The sequence below is a fragment of the Hypanus sabinus genome, chromosome 19 (genome assembly GCF_030144855.1).
Source record: "Hypanus sabinus isolate sHypSab1 chromosome 19, sHypSab1.hap1, whole genome shotgun sequence".
In the NCBI taxonomy this organism is placed as follows: domain Eukaryota; kingdom Metazoa; phylum Chordata; class Chondrichthyes; order Myliobatiformes; family Dasyatidae; genus Hypanus; species Hypanus sabinus.
In genome coordinates, this window is record NC_082724.1 from 30,089,796 (window position 1) to 30,117,117 (window position 27,322).

General features: G+C 41.7%; 1 protein-coding gene across 2 annotated transcripts in view; it reads right to left on the minus strand.

The window, feature by feature from the left end:
* Nucleotides 1–27,322, minus strand: part of LOC132377844 (A disintegrin and metalloproteinase with thrombospondin motifs 9-like) — a 249,369-nt gene that overhangs the window by 157,245 nt on the left and 64,802 nt on the right. For both annotated transcript variants that reach the window (XM_059944273.1, XM_059944271.1), the window contains exons 12-16: nucleotides 20,335–20,483; nucleotides 19,375–19,556; nucleotides 18,517–18,653; nucleotides 18,310–18,427; nucleotides 14,036–14,131 (exon numbers count right to left, since the gene is read on the minus strand). In XM_059944273.1, coding sequence (XP_059800256.1) covers nucleotides 14,036–14,131; nucleotides 18,310–18,427; nucleotides 18,517–18,653; nucleotides 19,375–19,556; nucleotides 20,335–20,483 — 682 coding nt within the window. The remainder of the gene's footprint in view (nucleotides 1–14,035; nucleotides 14,132–18,309; nucleotides 18,428–18,516; nucleotides 18,654–19,374; nucleotides 19,557–20,334; nucleotides 20,484–27,322) is intronic.

Here is a 27,322-nt window from a genome sequence, read left to right on the forward strand (position 1 = left end):
TGACGTTAGGTCATGCATTCTCAGACATTGCTGGAGAATTTCATTTCATTTCCATTTGTTTTCAACAGTTAAAACTGGAAATGTACTTGACATTTTGCAACAATTAAAATCTTTGCAATGTTTAGTGACACCGGCAGAATCTATTTTTTTCACATCTTGCTGGAGATTCAGCTAACTTTTCAATTTATAATGCACTGAATAATTGATCCTCAAATAAGTCAGGACTGTGAAATTACATAGGTCCCAAATGAGGCTTTTATAGACGTGTGTAACTAGGCCCCAATGAATGAGCAGCAATGAAACCAGAAGATGAATTTATATATTGTATAGGTAGCTGAAAATTGGTCAAATAATTCTGAGAAACTCCCAGTCTTAGGGTTAACTACTTATAGATTCAACAAGGTTTTGCTCTTCCTTTGGTGAAAAACCAGCTGTATGTTTTTGTTGGCAATATGGGACTTGTAATCCAATGTGATATTAGGCCCAAGGAAGGCACAGCGAGTGTTTTTTTTATGTATTTTCCACTAATGGACAAAATGAATTTGAGGATGTCTGTAAAAATACATTGGAACCCATTTGTTATGTGGGGACGGCATGTACAGATATGCACCACATTCTCTACTATCAGGCAGCATTTCCATATATTCCTGCTGCCTTTCAGTGGTGTTAGATATGAAGCATTCTAGTCCTGCCATCTAGCTGTACAGGGAATAGACTGATTGTCTGCCTGGAGGAACACAAACAGGTATATGCTTGGCATGATTGGAATTCCAGGGTGGGTTTATTCCTATTTACATTGCTACAGCCAAGCTAAGAAATCCCTTGCAAGCTTGCTTTGCGATCTTGAAAATAGGGGACAAGTACCTGAGCTCCTTTGTCAAAAAAAAGATAATTTTCTGTTAAAAGTTTCAAAACAGTAATAGTTCAATAGCCAGATCTTGGGATGTATATCTAGTATTTGTCCCAAATACATGAGAACTGTATAATTCATACAAATGTGACATATATTTCCTCTAGTATCGCCTCCTCATACTTACCCCTGAACCTGGACCCCACTAAGTAGCATCAGTCCTCTGACTCCCACACAATCTACGACCTTATCACCTCCAGCTCACTCTCACCTTGAGTAGTAACAATGGGTGCTTCTGTGACAGATAAAGACCAGTCCCTTGAACATAAACCTCTTACTCCCATTCTTGCATTACCCTTGTGTTATGGTCAATAGTTATAACGCTGCAGTATGCTCCCTAGGCTTATAACAACTTGAAGTCATCCTTCAAGACTACTACCACCTCCCAGATAGGGAATAAACATAAAATAAGTATGAAAGTAGATAAGCAATTATAAAGGAAATTATGAAGGTTGGTATATTTAGAAATGATAAATTTTGTTAATTCAGATGGAGATGATATTGGTAAATTTAACTTCTTCTGTTGTGGATTTAAGAATTTGTTTGTTCTTCTATATCTGTCATTTGGTCTGCTTAATGAAATAAATGCAAAAACGAACTAAGCTTAGACTGATGGAGTCAATGGGTTAGTATCAGCGAAGTTGGTAGTAATAATTGTGGGACTGTTATTGTTTGAGGATGGACTATATAGGAGAGTGAATACACCTAAGTTCAGGTCAATAGTAGCTACTGTCTGGGAGCTCTATTAATTGGGCATGGTGGAGTTTATGCCTCATTCACTCCTTCTGGGCTCAGCAAAGCTCCTCCTTATCAACCAATAGCTAAGCTGCAGACTGACTGTCCAGTAGCTAGTAAGGTGTCATACAAGTCTGGCACTTGATGAATGTGGAAACTGGGCGTGGATCTTCATGGTGTGCTTCTTGTAGATGCAAACCAGGGTACACATTAAAAGTGTGGAACCCTTTCAACTGACGAAGCTGCTGGCCTGGTATGGGGAAGTGCACGCCAGTGTTAACGCACCCACAGGGATGCCTGACACACAGGCAGAGCCAACTACTTTCCTATTTTGCATCATGTTTCTAAGAAAAGAAAACAGCTTTCCCTCTAGATCATAAACACAAGAGATTCTACAGGTGCTGGAAATTTCGAGCCGCACACACTAAATGATGGAGGAACTTAGCAAATCAGGGAGCAATTATGGAGGGAGTGAATAGACAGCATTTTGGGCCAAGGCCCTCATATGGTCCTCTTGCATTTTGTGTGTGTTTTCCTTCAGATGTAGTCTTACAAAACCTCACTGAAACTGCAGTGGATATCAAAGTATGATATGTTACCTATGTTACCATCTGCTACCTGAAAAGAACTTATAAAGATTAAGGGTCCCATAGCTTCGATAACCACTAGTTGTCTTAGTGCTTGATTCATTTTGTCACAATACTAGATGGTGCAATGTGATTATAACCTTATTAATGATAATAAGACCATAAGACCGTAAGATATAGGAGGAGAATTAGGTCATTTGGTCTATTGAGTCTGCTCCACCATTTCTTCATGGCTGATCCAATTTTCCTCTCCTGCCTCAATCTCTCGCCTTCTCCCCATATCCCTTCGTGCCCTGACTAATCAAGAATCTATCAACCTCTGCCTTAAGTAACAATAAAGACTTTTGGCCTCCACAGCTGTCTGTGACTAAGAATTCCACAGATTCATCACTCTCTGGTGAAAGAAATTACTCTTCATCTCTGTTCTAAAATGATGTCCCTCTATTCTGAGGTATGTCCTCTGGTCTTAGACTCTCCCACCATGAAAACAACCTCTCCACATCCACTCTCTCAAGACTTTTCACTATTTTATAAATTTCAATGAGGTTGCTCCTCATTCTTTTGGATCTTAGTGAATACAGGCCCAAAGCCATCAAACAGTCTTCATAAGACAAGCCATTCAATCCTGGAATCAGTTTCGTCAACGTCTTTTTAACTCTCTCCAGTTTCCGCACATCCTTTCTAAGATAAGGGGTCCAAAACTGCTCACAGCACTCCAAGTGAGGCCTCATCAGTGTTTTATAAAGTTTCAACATTACATCTTTTCTTTTATATTTTGTCCTCTTGAAATAATTCCCATATCTATTGATATGCTCCCTGAATGTAGCATATAGCATAGCAACCCAAGCTTCTTGCTCTTCATTGTCTTGACTCCCTCATGATCTGCACTTCATTATTTTCTCTGCTGTTCACCTGCTCCTCACGCATCAAAGGCAGCCTCACCAGGAAACCAGATGCTTTTCAGAAGCACACGGAAGACAGCCACAAATAATACAACAGCATAAAAATGAAGTGAGCTCAGTCAAACAACACCATGAAAAGCAACCAGAAATTGACCAATAGCCTCAAAGGACAAAGAGTGACTCATTTTCCAGTCACCATGCTAGAGGACGTCAGCAGATGTTGGAAATCCAAGCAACACACATAAAATGCTGGAGGAACTCAGGCAGTATCTATTTACAAAGAGTACAGTCGACGTTTTGGGCCAAGACCATTCAGCAGGACTGGAGAGAAAAGGATGAGGAGGAGAGTTCCAAGGTGGGTGGAGGGGAGGGTGAAACACAAGGTGATAGGTGGAACCAGGAGGTGGAGTGCTGAAGTAAAGAGCTGGGGAGATGATTGATGAAAGAGATACAAGGCTGGAGAAGGGGGAGTCTGATAGGAGAGGATAGAAGACCATGGAAGAATGAAGAGGAGCATCAGACTGAGGCGATGGGCAGGTAAGAAGATAAGGTGAGAGAGGGAATGTGGGGATGGATAATGGTGAGGGGGGGGGGGGGGGCAGTACCAGAAGTTTAAGAAATCGATATTCATGCCATCAGGCTGGAGGCTACCCAGATTGTTCCTCCAACCTGAGTATGAGTTGGCTCCATCGTGACAGTAGAGGCGGCCATGGATAGACACTTCGGAACAGGAATAGGTAATGGAATTAAAATGCGTGGCCACCCATACGCCTTCGTCAACCCTGCATCTCTTTCACCAATCAACTTCCTAATTCTTTACTTCACCCCTCCCCCTCCAGGTTTCACCCATTACCTGGTGTTTCTCTCTCCCCTCCCCCCACTTTTTAAATCTACTTCTCAACTTTCTTCTCCAGTCCTGCCAAAGGGTCTTGGCCCAAAATGTTGCCTGTACTCTTATCCATGCCGTATGGACTTGTTGGGTCATGTCGTAAAGGAAGGGAGGGAGAGAGAAATAAATTCCATGCCATATTGGCCTGATGTTTCTCTGGCATTTTCTATGTGTTACTCGTCTTTCAGTAATGGATTACCCCTTTAAATTGCACTGAAGTAATCGCTTGTAATAATTTTTATTAACTTTATAACTTTGACAGCCCTGTCGTCACAAAACAACAAATTTCATGTTATAGATATCAATGATAATAAATCTGATTCTGATCACTCCTGGTAATAAACAAGAAGTGATCTTCTAGTTGAGTCAAGTGTTGGATCACAATGGCCAAACAATAATCCTAATCTTAATTCCTTAGATGTTGATTTAACTAGATCTGTTATACACTCTGGATGGCAATGGTATAGTCTCAAGCAAAGTGAACAGTACAAACAAGTCCAACATATAATAATTGTGCCCTTCCTACTGCAAGATTTAATCCTTTTGTGTCTATTTAGAAGCAGAGAAACTGGTAAGGTACGATCACATTTATAGGACTTCATATCTAATTCACAGAGGAGAAACAATTCTAACCAAATTACATATGATTTCTGTCCATCAAAAATTTCAAAAACTGAACTGAACTTTGAAGACAGTGTAGCGCCTCATTTCCTAGCTTATCCGAACCGACTCACAATTAGATAGCCTACGGGGGTTTGCGAGCACAGAGCTTTGGAGCCTCTTCGCCATGGGGGGCCGGTTGACAGAGGCTTAAAAGTGAGGCTGAAGTTTTCGAATAAAGTTTTTCCTTCGACTGCAGTTACCGACTCAGAGTCGTAATTTTAGCGCTGCTTGTAGCACACCGCTACAATTGGTGACCCCGACGGTCCAAACGATTTTTGGACCAGAAATGACCGACGCCGCCTCTGTTCATGCGGTTTCGTTGAAACTGCCGGGTTTCTGGACACAGCGCCCGGACCTATGGTTCCAGCAAGCCGAAGCCCAATTCCACGTTCGCCGGATCACCTCAGAAGACACCCGCTACTACTACGTGGTGGGCTCCCTCGACCAGGACACAGCTGCCCAGGTCGCCCAGTTCGTACAGTCGCCCCCGGCAGACGGCAAGTACACGGAATTCAAAGCCCTGCTCCTCAGGACTTTCGGACTCTCACGGCGCGAGCGGGCTGCCCGTTTACTGCACCTGGATGGCTTGGGCGACAGACCTCCATCGGCTTTAATGAATGAGATGTTGTCTCTGGCCGAGGGACACACAGGCCTCATGTTTGAGCAGGCATTCCTGGAGCAGCTGCCCGAGGACATACGCCTGCTGCTGTCCGACGCGGATTTCAGTGACCCCCGGAAGGTGGCAGCCCGGGCGGACTTGCTGTGGAACGCCAAAAAGGTGAGCGGGGCGTCCATCGCACAGATCTCCCAGCCACGCTCCCGGCAGCAAACCAGTCCAGGCCCGGCCGCAGAGCCCACTAACCCCCGGCCCAATGACCACTGGTGCTTCTACCACCAGCGGTGGGGCGCAGAAGCCCGCCGTTGCCGCCCGCCCTGCAAGTTCCCGGGAAACGCCAGGGCCAGCCGCCGCTGATGGCTACGGCGGCTGGCCATCGGGATAGCCTCCTGTATGTGTGGGATAGAAGGTCGGGACGCCGGTTTTTGGTCGATACTGGGGCTGAGATCAGCGTTTTACCTCCGACGAGTTACGACACCCGCAGCAGGGCACCGGGTCCCCCCCTGAGGGCCGTGAATGGCAGCACAGTAAGGACCTATGGCACCCGTCAGGTGCAGCTACTGTTCGGCCCCAGCCAGTTCACGTGGGATTTCACACTGGCCGCCGTAGCCCAACCGCTTCTGGGTGCGGATTTTTTGCGAGCTCACAGCCTGCTGGTTGACCTGCCCAGGAAGAGACTGGTACACGCCGAGACCTTTCAGACGTTCTCCCTGGGCGCGGCCCAGTTGCCAGCCCCTCACCTCGGCTCCATCACGCTGTCCGACAACGATTTCACCAGGGTCCTGGCGGAGTTCCCATCGGTTCTGGCACCGCAGTTCACAGCAGCCATGCCCAGGCACGGCGTACAGCACCACATCCCGACACAGGGACCACCCCTCCATGCCCGTGCTCGGCGGCTTCCCCCGGACAAGCTCCGACTGGCGAAGGAGGAGTTCCAGAGAATGGAGGAATTGGGGATCATTCGGCGGTCCGACAGCCCCTGGGCTTCCCCCCTGCACATGGTGCCCAAAGCGACGGGGGGCTGGAGACCGTGCGGCGACTACCGCAGGCTGAACGAGGCTACCACACCGGACCGCTACCCTGTGCCGCACATTCAGGACTTTGCGGCAAACCTGCACGGCGCCCGGATCTTCTCCAAGGTCGACCTTGTCCGAGGGTACCATCAAATCCCGATGCATCCTGACGACGTCCCCAAAACGGCTCTCATCACCCCGTTTGGCCTCTTCGAGTTCCTCCGCATGCCGTTCGGCCTGAAGAATGCCGCACAGACGTTCCAGCGGTTAATGGACGCGGTGGGACGGGACCTGGACTTCGCGTTCATCTATTTGGATGACATCCTCATAGCCAGCGGCAGTCGTCAGGAGCATCTGTCCCACCTCCGTCAACTCTGCGCCCGACTGAGTGAGTACGGTCTTACAATCAACCCTGCCAAATGCCAGTTCGGACTTGATACCATTGACTTCCTGGGCCACAGGATTACTAAAGACGGGGCAACCCCTCTGCCCGCTAAGGTAGATGCGGTCCGCCACTTCCCCCGGCCCACCACGATCAAAGGCCTTCAGGAATTCGTAGGTATGGTCAATTTCTACCGCCGCTTCCTCCCTTCAGCTGCCCGGATCATGCGCCCCCTGTTCGCCCTGATGTCGGGTCCGAGCAAGAACATTACCTGGGACGAGGAGTCCGCCGCCGCTTTCGTTCAAACGAAGGAAGCTTTGGCTGACGCCGCAATGCTAGTACATCCCAGAATGGACACCCCTACCGCCCTCACAGTGGACGCATCAAACACGGCAGTCGGTGGGGTGCTGGAGCAGCTCATCGCAGGTCGCTGGCAACCCCTGGCGTTTTTCAGCAAACACCTGCGGCCACCCGAGCTCAAGTACAGTGCTTTTGACCGGGAACTGTTGGTGCTCTACCTGGCAATCCGGCATTTCAGGTACTTCCTAGAAGGTCGGCCCTTCACCGCGTTCACGGACCACAAACCGCTTACCTTTGCGTTTACGAAAGCATCCGACCCCTGGTCATCCCGCCAGCCACGCCACCTGTCCTACATCTCTGAATACACAACGGATGTCCGGCACGTCTCGGGTAAGGACAATGTCGTGGCGGATGCGCTCTCTCGCCCTACCGTTCATGCCCTTTCCCAAGGGGTAGACTTTGAGGCACTGGCAGAGGCACAGCAGGTAGATGAGGAGATTCCGAGTTACAGGACTGCAGTCTCTGGTTTGCAGCTCCAGGACTTCCCCGTGGGCCCAGGTGAGAGGACCCTACTCTGTGACGTCGCCACCGGCCAGCCCCGTCCGGTCGTCCCCGCAGCCTGGCGGCAACGTGTTTTCAACTCCATTCATAACTTGGCGCATCCCTCCATCCGGACAACTGTCCGGCTGGTTTCCAGCAGGTTCGTTTGGCACGGTCTCCGCAAACAGGTCAGTGAATGGGCCAGAACGTGCATGCACTGCCAGACGGCCAAGGTTCAGCGGCACACCAAAGCCCCACCGCAGCAGTTCCATCCCGCCCACCGGCGTTTCGACCACATTCATGTGGATATCGTGGGCCCCCTGCCAGTGTCGCGCGGAGCGCGTTACCTCCTGACTATCGTGGACCGGTTCACAAGATGGCCAGAGGCGGTCCCGCTCACCGACACCACCTCCGAATCTTGCGCCCGAGCCCTGCTCGCCACCTGGATATCCCGCTTTGGTGTACCAGCCCACATTACCTCCGACAGAGGCGCCCAGTTCACCTCCAGCCTGTGGTCAGCTATGGCCAGCCTTTTGGGGACTCAGCTGCACCACACCACTGCCTACCACCCACAGTCGAACGGGCTAGTGGAGCGTTTCCACCGTCACCTGAAGTCGGCTCTCACGGCCTGCCTGCGAGGAGCTAACTGGGTGGACGAGCTTCCCTGGGTCCTGCTCGGAATCCGCACAGCGCCCAAGGACGACCTGCACGCCTCGTCGGCCGAGTTGGTATACGGCGCGCCCCTGGCCGTCCCTGGGGAGTTCCTACCAGCCCCGAGGGGGCAAGAGGAAGAACCCGCTGCAGTCCTGGGCAGACTTCGCGAGAAGCTCGGTAACCTGGCCCCCATACCCACTTCACAGCATGGGCGGCACCCGACCTGCGTACCCAAAGACCTACGGAACTGTAAGTTTGTGTTTGTACGAAGGGACGGGCATCGGCCACCGCTGCAGCGGCCATACGAGGGGCCGTTTACGGTGCTCCGGAACAACGGGTCCACGTTCGTGCTGGACGTTGGGGGGAAGGAGGAGGTTTTCACGGTGGACCGCCTCAAGCCGGCCCATGTGGACCTGGCGCAACCGGCCGAGTTTCCGGCGCCTCGGCGCAGAGGCCGACCTCCCAAGCAGGTTCTGGCCCAGGCTGTGGACATTGGGGGGTGTATCGCCGGTTCTGGGGGGGGGGTTATGTAGCGCCTCATTTCCTAGCGTATCCGAACCGACTCACAATTAGATAGCCTACGGGGGTTTGCGAGCACAGAGCTTTGGAGCCTCTTCGCCATGGGGGGCCGGTTGACAGAGGCTTAAAAGTGAGGCTGAAGTTTTCGAATAAAGTTTTTCCTTCGACTGCAGTTACCGACTCCGTGTCGTAATTTTAGCGCTGCTTGTAGCACACCGCTACAACAGCATACCACAGGAACAGAAGCTTATTTAATGAATTCATCATTATAATAGTGAAAGTTGTCCAAACCTTTATTTAGTTTTATTTTCTGTAGCACACTAGACTTTTAGCTTTACAATACGGAGAAAATTTATTCCTCACTTTGACTGATAAGACAGAGTCTGTCTGATAGGCTAGAAAATCCACTCTTTCATATTAGCTTGGCTGGATGGGTGACTGTATTGTAAGAAGAGTTCAAATGAACTCTGACTGTACTTCTGAATTTCCCCCTCAGCATCATAGTGCTGATTTGATTTGCAAAAAGACTTAATACCTCTTAATTTTATTGCCTCAATGAATGAATCTATTTAATTATTTTTCAGCTTTCATTTCAGTCATATACATCATCACTGGATCAAGTCCAAATGAAAAGAAAGTGCAAATAACTCATATCACATTTCCTGCTCCTCAAGCCGGCCATGCTGTCAGCACTGTGCTTAGCTTCCTCTTATTCCAAAATGATTCATGGCTACATGTAAATTAACCATATCAATGTCATAAATATTTTGATCAATGCATGGACAAAGCATTATTCACAAAAGGAAATTAATATCTTGTCACTAGCCAACAGGGAAGTACAACGTTCTTTCACTAGACAATCTGGAGCCTCGATTTGTCATCATATCAGATGCATATAAATAAAAACATTTTACTTCATTTTTTAATGCATAGAGATTGACCTGCACAATCTCTGATATTTACATCTCTGGAAAGAAGTGCACCTGGCCTTAGCACCTTTGAAAATTACATTTCAGACATGTTCAGCATTGAAAAATAACTATTTCAGGATCTGAATTAATAAATAGCCATAGTATATTTTTCATTTAATATTACATGTGGGAGTAGCATCTTGCTTGGAAATTGCACAACAAATAATCCACAGAGGCTCTTGACATTTCAACACTAGGAAAGGATTGATGTTGTGACACTAACATAATGAATTCTTAATAAACTTGCCAAAAAACAAAAAGGGCACCTCTGTTCTATTGCTATTGCAATTTTACGACCTTGGTAAGTCTTAAGGGTGGCTCAACAACCTCTCGAACTGAATATTAATTTTGATGAGGTTTTAAGTTCCCTTTAAGATTTTTAATTGCTATTGTTGGATATTCTCAGAAGTCAGAATTTAAATATTTCAGTGCTTGATGTTATTGCTTTGATGTTTTTGTCTCCTAAAAACTTCATAACTTAGTTTTCCTTATTTTGAATTGTCACCGAGTTTACTCTTCTGAGACTTCTAATGTCTCAGTGAGAAATTGAAAATCTGGATTTGTTAAGGGGATGTCTGGTTGCACGCTTTGTTAACACAGGTTCCAAATCGGCCTAAGAGGCTTTTAGGCTGATAGAAGTTTCTAATTACTCCTTGTTCCAGTGATCACAAAGCATGGATAAGTATGTAATGAGCAGCCTTTCGTTTACGTTAACAACAAAACCCAGGGTATTACCACAGTCTAGTTATCCAGCCAAATTAGCTTTAACAGCGACTATTCTACACACTTAAGCAAGAATAAAATTAAAGGTTTGTGCACCTAAAACCAGGCAGACTAAGCAAAAATGACATATATGAGCACAGATGGCCTTAATAGTTTTCTCACTTGTGGGTTCTGTTCCCTCTTAGATGCCTCTCTAGTGAAAAAGGTTGCCCAGAGACCCAGTGAAGAAATATACAGATGCAAGTATCTGGTCTGTAACTGTCAAATTTTATATTAATCTCAAATTCCCACTTCTGGTTTAGAAAAGTTACATGGAGAAAGAAAAATCAAAATTGATTGTGAGATTCAGGATGGAAGTCAGGATGCCTGTTCCATTTAAGTAACATTACACAAGAAAAGCTGAGTGACAAGTTAAAAAAAACTGATTTGAATCAAAAACAAGAGAAAAGAAAAGACCATCTTGCAGGAAATTGCCATTTTCCTTCACAAATTTCTACCTCATCTAATACCATAGTCATGAGTTATCACTGAATGGAATTTGGGGGATAAGGGTCAAATTTAGTATTTCTATGTCATCTTGTATATGGACTTTAAACTCAAAATCTGTATTTCGGAAGACACAGAAATACAAAAACTGAGCTTTTTTTTGTATTTTTAAATAGCAAACAATGTACTTAGTAAACTACTATATACATGGCCAAAAGGCCTAGTGGACAGCCACAGCTTCAATGTTACAAATTCGCAAATTTTGTTTTACATACAGTTGTAGTTAAATCTTTTCAAGTGACAATTGCAATTGCCTCATTAACAGTGGGCTACAGCACATCACTGCTAATGTTGTTACTTGCACAAATTCCAATTTCATTCCTTAAAGTCACATGGATGCCTTCACATAATCCCTTTACATTTAATTGGTTTATTTGCAGAGAAGCAGCTGTAATTCAACCAGCCATGGTTAAATTCATGTCTAAAATACCCAAGCACACAGGGGTATTTGTTGCCCTGTCTGAAGATTTTAATTCACTTCCCATTCATGACCTAGAATGTTCTGAAATGAGGCCTAAAATTATAATCTTCATTGCATTTAATGTATCTTAAATTGATCCACTGGAGATTTTAGATTATCTCCAATTTGTGCAGAACAATGGAGGCCACCTTTTGAAAAGGATTTCAGAAGCAAAAGGCAAGTTGAGCTGAAGCAGTGGCCAGATACAGATTGTCGAACAGATATTGGTGATGGCATAAATATAGTCTATCTAATTTTCAACTATTTTTCCCTGGGTTATACTAAGCATCAAACTCAACAATAAAATGAGTTCTATTTCATAACTTTACTCTGATAATTAAAAGAACAAATTGCCTCAAAAGATGAAAATTCACTGATGGGATTGATTAGATCATTATTTTCACAGTTAGCTAACCAAGTTTCCATATAGTACAAATGCATTAAGGATATTAAGGCAAAGCATCAAAACTTTGTGACTGAAGTACAGAAAGCTATTCTGCTTTAGCTACAAATTTTTGCAGGTTAATTTGAAAAGGAAGCAAGTTTTTGTGGGGAGGATCCACAAGTAGGAAAAAGATCATGTTACCACATGATACTTAAAATGAGTCAAGCTAAGTTAGGAACAAGCAACTTTACATCCACATCAAAGTTAGCTGGTGGAGAATGACAAGGGCAATAAAAAGCAGTAGATGTGATACCCGACTGAACATCAGCAGGGGCTTATTTTTCATGGCCCTGAATTAGCAGGCATTCATAGATAAATTTGAGAAATATTATCCTATTGGTTAGGTGGCAGGCATTAAACTGAGTAACAAGGTGACTTTAAGAACCAATGGCATCCCAGAATAGTAGCAATGAAGACTTCCATTGTGCCTCATGCCTCCGTGGTTCTTGCCTCTACCCCAGCTGGATGATATTTATTATTGTTGCAGGATCTTTTAAATTAGGCAAATATTGTGTTACCCAATCGATCCATGTTACAAATCATTCAACTTCATCATGCCAAGAAATTATTCAAATCTCAGTCTCTCATTTGAGAGTGTTGCAAGCCATTTTAGTTATTCCTAAGTTCACTTTTTAGTTACGTAATGAATTGATAATATTCTGCAAAAATAAAAGGGAAATAAAATATATATTATTAATAAGATCAGAAGTTATTTACAGCTTGACAGGTTAGATAGATGGATGATACTTTAATTTCCACATAAATTTAATACTATCTTTCTGCTTTGATATTCTAGTCATCTAGAGATCTCTGTTCATACCTTTCATGGTCATAGCTTATACTGCAGCCTCTTATAGTCAATATATTAAAGTTCATTCAATGAGAAGGAACTACTCCAGTACAATTCTGAAAGCAACTTCATGCAGTCAATGTGTAATATTCATTCCAGTTCTGCCAGTCTGTCACTGTGGTCTTTTATTATTTCAGCTCCTAGGAACTGGATTCAAATCTATGCTTAATTTAAGGACATTAAATTTAATTTCCTTGCCTGGTGGGGATTCTCATATTAAATCATTTGTTGCATAATTAATTTATAAATTAGCACTAATTTAGCAGTTTCACTCAGCAACAGACAAACAGCTACAGAAGAAAGTCAAAAGCTGTGCACTTTCCTGCAATTAGAGTCAGGGAACCCGAGATTTAATGCACTTTACGCTCACACCAGATCTGTTCCGGGATGGGATGACTTCAGGGACTATGTCTAAAAATGTCTGGAAAGATGATGCAGCCAGCAATCAGGATCTTTTTTAGCAAAATGGAAAGAAAACACCCAGGATGCATGTAAAGGAATACCATGCCAATTTATATTGAAACCTCTATTTTCTATCCTAATGGATAGCTCACCACTGAGAAGAGTGGATATCGACAAATGATGGAGGATTCCAAGATCTTGGATGCAATATTCCAGGTAGGAAAATCAAGACACATTGGATGAGATCATGTTGCTCTCATTTTGGCAATTCCATTAGACAAACAGTGCAGCTGACCTTGATCCTGACTTCCACAGAAGCACACTGCCTCATGGAAGGCAGGTATGAGCTGGAGATCAAGTCCTAGAACTGATTTCTAGGTGGAACCCAGTTATGTTAAACTGAAAAGGGTAGATGAGTGCACTCACCAGTAAGGGCTGAAAAAGTGAATGCAGGTGGATTTTCTCTTTCTTTATTTTATTTAATCTTGATGTTTTTAATTGATGTCTGTGTAAATTAATTTTTAGAGTTTTTAATAATTATTTGGACCCATTTCAACTGTTCTTGAATGTCAGGAGCATTTAAAACAGTTAAAACACCTTAGACATTAGGAAGGACATCAAGTGATCACAGAAGCAAGGCAAGCAGTAAGTACAGGGACAGAGCCAAATCTGACCCATACAATTCCAACAAGGTGACAGCGACAGGCAAGAGGAGCTGAGCATTAGCAAATATACGATTCCTTGCCCCAAAAAATTGATGGAAAATCAGGAAGGTAGATAATAGATAATTGAAGTATTTATTTCATTTATCACATCAAGGATTTTAGAACTCTGTAACGTTTGGAATTATTGGTATGAGCAGATAAGGTTATTGGACTTATAGGAAGTATCAAAATATATGTACTTACTGTACTTTAAATAAACTTACCAAGATAGTTGTCATCTTCGGGCTTCCCTGAATAGCTGTGCTGTCGCACATCAATATTTGTAGCACCAACTGGTATTCGTACAACCACGTTATATCCTAGGAAACATGAAAAACGTTTTATCAAGTATATATTTTGATTACTTGGTAAAGTACTATATTGTATTAAAGTGCCAATCTGAAAACTACTAGTCTTCATGTATTACAGAAATGTTGCTATCACTGATATTCTTTAAGAAACAGACATTGACTTTTCTGATTACAACAAATTGCTCTTTCTAAACACAAGACAAGGTTAATTGCTGAATTTATGTGCATTTCTATGTTCAGGAATTTTTCATGTAAGCATTTTATGAGCAGCACTAGATGAAGATGTGCAATATGGGGATTGTTTCATCCTTAAAATCAAAGCTGAAACATGAGCAAATGGGGCCTTTGACGGTATAATAGACTGCAGGAAAGAGTTATGAAATGATGTAGAGATTTGTCTTATGACACAACGATTCAACACCTTGCACACAATAACTTGAATTATTATTTATTGTGTAATAAATACTTATTTCCTAAAAGGTTTTTGGTCAAGAATTAGCTGTCAGCTGGGAGCAGGCTATGTTCCATGAAGAAATCTATAATTATATTGTGTGGATTCCTTTAAGTTGTCTAGTTAGTAAGGGGTTTGAATCCAAAAACATCGGCCTTGCACAGGTTTCCTCACAAAATGGGCAGAAAAATAAAAGAACTTGACTACTAGTAAAGCCATGGTTCTAAGCAAAATAGCCAAATTATTTAAAATCAATATGAATTGGAACAGAAGTTCAGAAATGATTGCTGCTTCAAATAAAAAGATATTGCATTGCTGTATTCAGTGTACAGTGCTCAATGGCCAAGCTCTGACTGTTTTAGTAATGACTAGCTCATTCATTTAAATATCATCAATGTTTCCTGCATTGTTATTTCTCACAGGGTAGGATGACTATTGATGCTCTTTCAGCAAATATTAATAAAGCTCATCAATCAACATTTCATCAAATAAAACAATTTATACCAGTGATTTTCATTGTAGGCCATATGACCCCCATCCAGGGGGCCATGCCAGATATGGTAGGGGTCACAGGGGTTTCTGAATGGGCCACAATAAGTTTACTGTTTTAATAAAATATGACTAAAATATATAAATATGAAATAAACATATGTAATTTAATTGGAACCCAGAATGAAATGAATTTGCATACAGTGCATTGCTAAAGTATTCAGCTCCCACAACTATTTTCACATTTTACTGTCTCATTTTCTAAATTTAAAATATATTGAAACAGGATTTTTGAGCTGTCTACAAAACATCATGCATCATGTCAAATCAAAAGAAAAATTATAAAACCTGACAACAATTTACGAATAATTAGAAACCAAAATTATGAGACTGAAAAAGTATTCATTCCCTTCATAATTACTATGCTAATTTTCCTCAGGTGCAATACTGTATATTAACTTACCAACTCACCAAATTTGATGATATAGATAATTAGAGGATCACCTGTTTTCAATTAAGTCATAAGAATAAATACCCCCTCTCTCTGTAAAGTCCAACAGTAAGGTAGATTTTCAACAGACCAAACCAAAATGAAGACAAAAGAGCTTTCAAGGCAAGTCAGGGAAATGATAATAGAGAAACACAAATCTGGAGAAGGAACCATCTCAAAGGCAATGAACTCCTTTGAGCTCCGTGCAGTCTATCATGAAAATGTGAAACAATATGAAACCACAGCCACACTGCTTAGGTCGGGCTGGCCCTCTAAACTTAGTTGCTGGAGTGGAATGGCACTTGTAAGGGAGGCGACTGTGACATCAATAGTCAATCTCACAGAGCTGCATAAGTCCATGGCTGCAACTGGAGATGAACTTCAAGGCTCCACAATCTCCAAGGCCTTGCACAAAAAGGGTATTTATGGAAGAGTGGCAATGAAGGAGCCCTGGCTAAAACAAAAAGAAGCATATCCTTGTCCTTCAAGACTCTGCAAAGCATCACTTAGATGATACTGTGAAGATGTGGAAGAAGGTCTTATGATCCACTGAGACTGCAGTGGAACATTTTGGCCTAAACATTAAGTGGTACGTGTTGCATAAATCTAATACTGCACGTTAGCCAGGTAACACCACCCCTATAGTAAAGTATGGTGGAGGAAGCATCATGCTATGAGACTGCTTTTCAGCAGCAGGGACTGGTAATCTTGTCAGGATTGATGGAAAGATGAATGCTGCTACATACAGAGAAATCCTAGATAAAAACCCACTAGCCTCTGCCAGAAAGCTTAAACTGGGGAGGAAGTTCATCTTTCAGCAGGACAACAACCCAAAGCCAGTGCAATCATGGAGTGGCTTCAAATGAAGAAAACTGATGTCCTTGAGTGGCCCAAATCTTGACCTTAACCTGACTGAACATCTCTGGCAAGACCTTAAGATTAATATCCATTATTGCTCCCCAACTAACCTGGTACAGCTGGAGCAATTTTGCAAGGAGGAATGGGCAAATCTTGCTCCAACACATTGTGCAAAACTAATAGAGACTGACTTATCCAAAAAGGCTACCGGCTGTAATAGCTGCGAGAGGTGGTTCAATTGAGTACTGAGCAAAGGGGGTTGAATACTTTTGAACTGCTGATATTTCAGTTTTTGAATTTTTAGTTTTCCCTGCTTTTTGAGCTCTGTGGTGAAAAAAGGAGTATGTGATTCACAAATAAAAATTCTCAGTTAAATTGATCAAAATCCTGACTATGATGCTCATTTATGTGAACAAAGGGTTGGGGATTGAATACCCCATTAAGCCATTGCATATGATAGCAGTTAAAAAAAAATTGCTTAAAATTTAAAAAATACTGCCTAAAAAGCTAGTTTAATTTTTACAGTATATTCAACACTGATAGATTTTCACAAGATTATTTTTTTATGTTTACTAATTTTCTAGTATCTATTCAGAGCTTTGAAATAATTTTATTTTTCATATACACCTGTAACATTCATCATTATCATTATGTGCCGTGTTCTATGACGTAGGCAATCGAAGTCTTTGACCATGATTATTCTTGGCAGATTTTTCCACAGAAGTGCCTTCTGGGCAATGTGTTTACAAGTTGGGTGACCCATGCCAGGCAATCAATACTCTTCTGAGATTGTCTGCCTGGTGTCAGTGGTCGCATAACCAGGGCTTTTGATATGCACCAACTGCTCACATGACCATCTACTACCTGCTCCCTGACCCTGATCAGGGGGCTAAGCCCCTTGCCCAGGGGTGATCTGCAGGCTAGCTAAGGGGAGGAGTGTCTTACATCTCCTTTGGTAGAGTCTCTACTCTGCCACTTTAACATTATATATATAAATAACATAAAATAATAACAATAACCTGTTAAAACATTAATATTGCCTGTATATTAGAATAATTAACACAGATGACAAAAATAAACTTTAGCAACTAACAGACACTATGGAGGGTTGGTGGGGGGGGTGTCACAGAGATCAATGAAAATCACAAGTGGGCCACGAGCAGAAAAAATTTGAGAGCCACTGATTTATACATTTGGAGTACTGCATGCAGTTCTGGTTTCCTTACTTGAGGAAGGATATACTAGCTTTGGAGATGGTGCGGAGGAGGTTCATCAGGTTGATTCCAGAGATGAGGGGGTTAGACTATGAGGACAGTTTGAGTCGCCTGGGGTTGTCCTCACTGGAATTCAGAAGAATAAGAGGAGATCATATTAGACCATAAGATATAGGAAAGTGAATAAAATTATGAAAGGGATAGATAAGATAGAGGTGAAAAAGTTGTTTCCACTGGTAGGTGAGACTAGAGCTAGGAGACGTAGCCTCAAGATTCAGGGAAGTATAGTTAGGATGGAGATGAGGAACTGTTTCTGTCAGAGAGTGGTGAATCTGTAGAATTCTCTGCCCAATGAAGCAGAGGAGGCAACCTCAGTAAATATATTTAAGACAAGGTTGGATCAATTTTTGCATAGTAGGAGAATTAAGGGTTATGGGGAAAAGGCAGGGAGGTACAGATGAGTCCATGGCCAGATCAGCCATGATCTTATTGAATGGCGGAGCAGGCTCAATGGGCCTGATGGCCTATTCCTGCTCCTATTTATTATGTTCTTATGTACAGCAATAAATTGGATGTGTAATAGCACCAAAGAGTACCTGCTTACTTTTTTCAAATTAAGCAAATATGAGGCCAAAGAAACAACGTAACTATGCAATAACCTGATGTGTATAAATAAATGCCTTACCGTAGTGGACGGTATTAAATGTGCCTGCTAATGTTTTGCATGAAGAATTGTCACCACCACAAACACCACACTTATCTCTTCGTGCTTTTGAATTCAATACATGATCACATCCAGCTTGCTGTAGAAAATAAACATTAATTTTGTGAGACATCAAGTAAACAATTTTCTAACTTAAAAATCTACATCAATTCAAAGATATTGTTGTACCCGGCAAAGTCCCTGCACACACACGTCATTGGTATCTGGCCCACAAAGAGTGCCGTCAATAACTCTGTCCCTGAGTTGATAGTAGACCGTGGTTCCAGCCACTCTGCAGAACAACTTGCAGCGATCTTTCATCAAAACTGGAAAGGAAACAAGGTTCTTGGTTTAATGATGTTTTTCACCTTCCATACCGGAAAATGTACATTCAAACAGTGTTGCGGGGGGACCCACATCAGATTTGTGCAGAGGCAGAGGGTATCAGCTTTCCATTGCGCATTGTGCGCACCAGCACCACAAATCCCAGACATAATAACCATAGTTTACTTGTAATGCTACACAAGACATGCAAACTTTAAAGGTGACCTTTTGTCTTAGTTAGAGCCCTTAAAGCTACAATTCTCAATTGGAACTGCTACTTTGGGGTTGTTTTATCTATCAAAGAGTATCTGATGGATGGGGAAACACTGCAGTTTTACAGGATGGTAGGCGTGGGTGGCAAGAATGCATGGGGGATAACCAGATTAAGCCCTCAACACACACAAAATGCTGGAGGAACTCAGCAGGTCTGGAGAGGATTAAACAGTTGATGTTTTGGGTTGTGACCCTTCGTCAGGACTGGAAAGGAAGGGGGAAAGACACTAGCACATGGAGAAGGGGAAGGAGTAAAGGCCTATTCCTGCCTTCAAAGCTCATATAGTTTAGTTTTGCAGCAATTTCATTATTTTCAATGATCAAAAAACCCAATGCTTTGAGCCTGTGTTTGATTTTCTGTTTCTAAGTAGTTGTATAATGCATAAAATGTTCGACGACACAATAGCATTTGTATCCTAATATTTTTCCCTCTCCTGATGAAATACTCACTGCCACTGTACTTGGGAACCCATCGCACATTTGGAGGTAGGCCATTAATATTGAAATGTTTTCCATCAAACTGCGTGCACTGCTCTCCTCTGAAGTCCTTCTCTTGCTTTGGACAATGCTCTGTATTGCACGATCTGAACTTCATTCTTCGTCCAACACAATATTTTCCACCATTTCGTGGCCTAAGATCAGGAAATAATAATCTTGTTTTCATTTCTTGAACACAATAACTATGTTCATTTCCAGTATTGAGAAGTTGCTATCAGAATGTTGCAGCTGTATAAAACTTAAGTCAGGCCACGTCTAGATTACCGTGCGGCGTTCTGGTTGCCCCTTGATAACGAGGATGTGGAAAATCTGAAAGAGCGCTGAAGACGTTCATCAGGATGAAAGTGCGATTAGAGGGTATTAGCTATCGGGAGAGGGTGGACAAACCTAGATTGTTTTCTTTGGAGGTCTGTAAGCTCACAGGAAACATGATTGAAGTACTTAAAATTATGAGAGGGATAGATAGGGCGAACAGTCAGAGTCTTTAAATCAAATACTAGGGCTTTAAGGCAAGAGGGGAAATATTAAAAATGATTTTTGAGGCTTTTTTTCCAGTGATAGGAGCTTGTAACACATTGTCAGAGTAAGTGGAGAATGTAGATACAAAAACAATGTTTCATTTAGGTAGGACATCAATATATCAGGAATGCAGGGAGATACAGTATATCTCATGTTGGTAGATGGAACTTGTTGGAATTGGCATCATGGTCAGCACATACTTTGAAGGCTAAAGAGACGATTCCTATGCTGTTGCTTTCTATGTTCTATATTCTGAAGACTTCTCATCATCATTGTAAGTAATTAAATTCCACTTAGACTTTTAAACAATGATGGATAAATTAAGACGATGCAGTAATCTTTCAAGATCTGCTAAAGAGTTAAATGTGTTGTACACTGATCAAACGTGCTTACTCTGGTTTATTGCATTCTCGAACTGCATTTTTAATGCCACCTCCACAAGTTCTGGAACAGGAACCAAATGGGCTCCAAGGTCCCCATGATCCATCCATTGCAGCAAATTCTGTGGGATCCTTCACAATACAGACACCATGTTTGCAGTGCTATTGGGACAACAGTTAGACAGAAGTTAGTTCTTGACTTGAAAGCTGCAAAACCAGATTGTTTCAGTCAAATAATAAACATGATACTCCATTTTAATTACAAAAGATTAAAAACCAATATGAATGTATTTAATTATGTTTAACTTAAGTGCATAAAAACTTAATACAAGCGAATAAATCAAAAAATTGAATAAAAAAGCAATCAGGCAAAAACTTTAATTTACAAGAGAAAAATATACTTTCATGTCATGAAATGGGGAGTAAATAACAGCTACATCTGGAAAGGAGCAGATTAAATCCCCCAAACAATATCATAAAGGATTCATTATGTGAGCTCACTTGCAAAAGTTTATTGTTATTTCTCTTTTATAGTTGAATGATCCTTTAAATTTATAAACATATTTAATCTAGCTGAGTAAAATATTTTCCTCGTAAATTCTTATTTTTAATGGAAATTTTAGTTTAGAGATTGCAAACCTGATATACTTTTAGGAGTAGAAAACACCAATGCCAACTATTATCTTGGTCAACTTCCCACAGAAAAGAAAAATGAACATAACTGACAAGCTACAGTTCCACGTTACTTTGAAAATGTTTAAATCCCTTGGTGACTTTCTTCCTTTACTTCTCAAATAATCACTTCTAGCTCAATGGTTTGAATGCTATCACCCCTGACAAAGTGAAACCAAGTGACATACATCAGTGACAACAAGGCTTCACTCACAGACGAGCTCAATGCCTTTCATGCTTGCTTTGACCATCAAAACATGGAGGCACTTACACTACTCCCACAGCCCCTGATGATCCTGTGATTTCAGTTTCTGAGGGCGATGAGAGATCATCCTTCAGGAGGGTGAACTTATGGAAACCATTTGGCCCAGACTCAACCCTGGGACGTCTGGACAGTGAAGATGCATTCATCAGGATGCTGTTCAACGACCACAGCACAGCATTCAGTACTACCATCCCCTCAAAACTACACAATAAGCTTTAAAAAATAGGCCTCAATACTTCCCTGTGCACTGGAAATTCGGCTTCCTCACTTGCAGACCCCAGTCACTATGGATTGGCAACAATGTCACCATCAGCACAGGTCCACCAAAGGCTGTGTGTTTATCCCCCTGCTCTACTTGCTTTATACTTACGGTTGTGAGGCTAAGCACAGCTCCAGTGCCATATTTAATCTTGCTGATGACACCACTGTCATTGGCCAAATCAAAGGTGGTGACAAATCAGCATATAGGAGGGAGATTGAAAACCTGGGTGAGTGGTGCCACAACAACCTCTCACTCAATGTCAGCAAGAGTAAGGAGCTTATTATTGACTTCAAAAGACCATAAGACATGGGGCACCATTCCATCATGGCTGACTTACTATGCATCTCAACACCATTCTCCTGGCTTCTCCCTCTAACCTTTGACATCATGATTAGCCAAGAAACAATCAACCACTGCTTTAAATACTCTTATTGACTTGGCTTCTACAACTATCTGTGACAATGAATTCCACAGATTCACTAGCCGCTTGCTAAAGAAATTCCTTCTCAACTCTGTTCTAAATGGACGTCCCTCTGTTCTGAGGCTGCACTCTCTGGTCCAAGACACACCCACTATAAGAAACATCCTCTTCACATTCATTCTGCCTAGGGCTTTCAATATTCAATGGGTTTCAATAAGATCCCCTCTCATTCTTCTAAATCAAGTACAAGCTCTAAGCCATGAAACACTCCTTATTTGTTAAGCCTTTCATTCCCAGAATCATTCTCGTGAACCTTGTCTGGATTCTCTTCCGTGCCAACATGTTTTCTTAGATAAGGAGCCCAAAACTGCTCACAATATTCCAAGTATGGTCTGACCAAAAATATAAAGCCTCAGCATTCTATTCCTGTTTTTATATTCTAGTGCTCTCAAAATGAATGCTAAAATTGTATTTATCTTCTTCACCACTAACTCAATCTGCAAATTAACCTTTAGGGAATCCTGCTCCAAGACTCTCTAGACTCTTTGCATATCTGATTTTTGAATTTTCTCACCACTTAGAAAATAGACTTTGGCTTTAATCATTCTATCAAAGTATATGACCATACATATCCCTACAATATATTCCACCTGCCACCTCTTTGCCCATTCTCCCAATCTGTCCAAGTTCTTCTGAAGAATCCCTACCTCCTCAACAGTACCTGCCTCTCCACTTATTTTTGTACTGTCTGCAAACTTGACCACAAAACCATCAATTCTATCATCCAACTCACTGATATATAACATGAAAAGAAGTGGTCCCAATATTGACCTCTGCTGAATACCACTTGTCACTGGCAGACAAGCAAAATAGGTCTCCCTTATGCCCATTCTTTGCCTCCTGCCAATCAGCCAAGTTGATTGATTGATTGAGGAGGAGGAAACTTGAGGTCCATGGGCCAGTTTTCATCAGAGATCAGAGGTGAAGAAGGTCAGCCGCTTTAAATTCCTCGGTGTTATCGTTTCAGAGGATCTGTCCTGAGTCCCGCACTTAAGTGCCATTGCGATGAAAGCACGGCAGGTTTCTGAGGTATGTGAAGATTCGGCATGTCATCTAAAACTTCAACGGATGTGCAGTCAAGAGTATACTGATTGGTTGCATCACGGTCTGGTACAGAAACATCAATGCTCTTGAACAGAAAGGCCTGCAAAAAGTAGTGGGTCCAGCGCAGTCCTACACAGGTAAAGCCCTTCACGCCATTGAGCACATCATCCACCATCAAATACCCCCACCATCCAGGCCATGCACTCTTCTCGCTGCTGTCGTAAGGAAGGAGGTACAGGAGCCTCAGGACCCACACCACAAGGCTCTGGAATAGGCATTACTCCTGAACCAGAGCAGATACTCAATTTCACTCACCCCAACACTGAACTGTTTCCACAACCTATGGATTCACTTTCAAGAACTCTTCATCTCATTTTCCTGATATTTATTGTTTATTTTTATATTATTATTATTATTATTATTATTATTATTATTATTTTCTCTTTTTGTATTTGCAAGTTGTTTTTTTTTCAAATTCATTTGCCTGGCTTGTTGAATGTGGCTTTTATTGATTTTATTGTATTTCTTTGTATTTACTGTGAATGCCAGCAAGACAATGAATCTCAGAGTTGTATATGGGGACAAATATTAAAATTTACTTTGAACTTTGAACACTGGTTTCTTTGAACTGCTATGAGCAGGCAAGATCAATATCATATAAATGAAACATTATTAAAAAGCAAAATACTACAGGAGCAAACATTAAAAATATTTCAATTAGTAAGAACTGAAACAAAATGACAAAAATTGTATTACATAAAAGAAAGACAGATTTAGCAATCTTTGCATTAGTTAATTTTCTTTTCTCGTGTCAGTTGCTGTAGTAGCCGTAACCTTCTCAGAAAAGTAAAAGAATTTTCCATCAGATGAAGTTTTCTGAACAAATGAATTTACTTTTCTACTAGCTTAAGTAGTTGGTTTGCTGAGAAATTTGCTAAACTGAACTTCAGGAATGGAAGTCAAGAGAACATACATCAGTCCTCATTGAGGGGTCAGTGGTGGAAAGGCTAAGCAGCTTCAATACCCCTCACTTACAGTTTGTCATACCAATGAAAGAAGTAAACTTGATAAGATGGTGTGGGCATCACTGCCAAGATGCCACCAATTGTATTTGCTAATACCATTACAAGTAAATCTTGGGGGTGGGTGGGGGGGGAAGGGCAGCTACATTCAGAATTCAGTGAACTGTTGTTAGGATGGCTGCCCTTACCTTATCTCCTTAGGAAGGCCCACAGGATTTAGGATGATTTACTTCCACTCCAATTCCATCAGCTTTAGAGACCAATATGAGAACACAGAGTACCCACAGATGGGGCAGATGGTTACCAACAGGATGAAAGGATGGATAGATTGTGAGGTTGTGCAGGGCATTTGAGTGCTCCCAATACATGGAATCCATACATAGAGAGAACATAAGCATTGAACTTTGTTGCTCTTTGTGCATGCCAAGCAACTACCACAACAACTGACTTAAACCCAGTTTGCTAAGAGGATTTCTTTACCTTCATTTACGTCTATTATTTCTTATCAACTGACTTCTTAGGCTTGGCTCTTAGCCTGAAGACATCTCAACTGACAAACCAGGTAAAGTAAGTTGCCACCAGAATCGTGACTGAACCAGTAAAATAAAATTTAACAGAATTTGAAAAATAAATTTATTATAATCCAAAATCCAATCACAAAAGAAATAATGAGAAATCTAATAAAGTCATGTCTTATTAATCAACCACCCTTCAATCACTCATTCACCAAGTAAAATGTATAATCCTTGCAAATTATATGTTTATTTGGAATTTAATGAAAGGGAGAGGAGAGAGACAATGTTTTGGGCTGGAACATTATCCTTTCAGGTTCAGTTCAATCTGAGTTTATTCCAACTGAGTGGATAGCCGTTTTCCTCTCCCTATCTTCCTCTCTAAATGGAATGAGAAGAATTTTCTAAATTCTCCAACACCTGCTAATTGACCTGTTTTCATCTGATTGTTCACCTCTTTCAGGAGATTAAATAGCTCCAGGTGAGTTCAGAATGACTGTTGTGTGAAGCACAGGAAATCACATGTAAGATAATCCCAATGGCCTTCTCTAATCATGACTTTTTTGTTCACTTCTTATATCTCTGTGAGTTCAGGAAAGTCCAGAATCAGTTCCTTCTGGGCTCATGCCCACCAAGTGTGAATTGGCACTGCATCAGCAAAGACACGACGGATGTAAAAATATTGGCCAATGCTAGAAATTAAAATGCCACACCAGTACACTAGAGGGTGCTCTTCTCTCGTGGGAGTTATGACAAATTATTAAAATAATGTAGAATATGTTTTGAACTCCAACAAGTTTTGCTATATTTGTCCTGGGAATATGCAATGCCAAGAGTGAACTGGTCCATTTCCCACCATATCATCTTTACAAGCAGACATTTCTTTTGAGAGAAATCAAAACAGTAAGCAAGGATTGCTGAATTATATTTTTGGTTCAAATAGTAAACCATGTGGGAATAAAATAATAATTATAACTAATTATCATACTATTATAATTTAAAATATATGGCATTTATTAGTTATATTTAATAATTCATAATATTCACAAAGATTTATGAAATTACGAGGCCCCACCCCAAGTTAAAATTTAAAGCATTTGTCCTCTTGGTAAGCAAGGTTGAGCTGTCAGGCCAATATGTTTCCCTGAGTAGCTGAATACTGCCAGCATTTGTTTGTGAATCCTCTCCTAGACCCAATTCTTAACCTCAAGAATCAATGTGCTCAGGAGCTCACAAAAATTTCAGTAGTTCTCACCTTTGTAAGTAACAGAAATCTGTTTCGTCATCATCATGGATGTCTAGTATAATGGATGCCCCAATGGAAAGGTGGGTGATGATACTTCAGGCCTTTCTTGAGACGTTTTATATGTCTGCCACCTAGTCTTGATGGTTATTTCCAAAGAATTTTACCCCACAATTGAATCCCATTGGACATTAAAATAAACGCAAAGTGTGAGTGAATGCTGGGCCCGTGCTTCTATGTGAATGCATACACTCTGGAATGCATGACATCTAAAGCAGATTCCCCGACCGATTTTCATTGCGCTTTGTGAACTTAAAGGCTCTGGTTATTAACAGAAATATCTGCAATTCAGAAGTACATCATTAATAGTGAAGCCCTTCCTGTGGCAATGAAGAACAGTTTTTATAAATTTAAGTTTTCCCTTTCTTAATCAAGGTGACTAAAACGGTGGGCCCTGTTGATGTATGCTCTTGGCTGTCAAAAGCAGCCAGAAAGGAAATGCCAGGTCAGTCTAATATCCACTTTATCAGAATATTCTCTGAAAATTAAGTATGCAACATAATGAGTTGGATTATGGTTCATTATTAATGACAACAAGCTGCAGTGTGCATATCTGATCTACCACTCTTTCCCCGAAACTATTATTGAGTCCAGGCACAATCTGTGGCTGATACACTTTGAACCTTTCCACAGCTGGTGTATTTATTAAAACTGAATTCAGTTTTTCTTTGTTTATTTCACAATATTTAACATCTATTTTTAACAGTAGCTCTATGTGTTTTTAAATGGACGTGCTTTTCGACTGTCTCAGCTATTAGAAACTGTGAAAGAAGCATTTGACATAAACTGTCAGAGGCCACCTGGGTAGAGTATAGCAACAAGGTCGTGTGGCCCATTTTGCAGAACAGATGCTTCTAGTTCAATGAGAGCTATAGTTACAAATCACGCAACAATGTGGGTCCAGTATGGTGGTGAAAAGCAGCATCATTCTTTTAGGTGCACAGGTCTCTAATAACACAATCAAAGTCAGATTCAGAAACAGATTTAATATCACAGGTAAATTTCATGAAATTTGTTCTTTTGAGGCAGCAGTACATTGTAACAATAGTAAAAATTCAATAAATTACAAAAAAAGTATATATTTAGTGCAAAAAGGAACATGTGAAGTAGTATTCATGGATTCATTGTCCATTCAGAAATCTGATGATAGTGTGGAGGAAGCTGTCTCTGGTTCATTGAATGCCTGTCTTCAAGCCCCTGTACCTCCTCCTTGATGGTAGCAATGTTAAGCGGGCATATCCAGGGTGATGGGTGCCAACCCTTTGAGGCATTGCCTTTTGAAGGTGTCCTTGATGCTGGGGAGGCTAGTGCCCATGATGGGGCTGGCTGAGTTTACAACTTTCTGCAACTTTTTCTGATCCTGTGCAATGGCTCCTCCATACCACAGTGATATAATCAGTTAGAATGCGCTCCACTGCATATCTGTAGAAATTTGTGAGT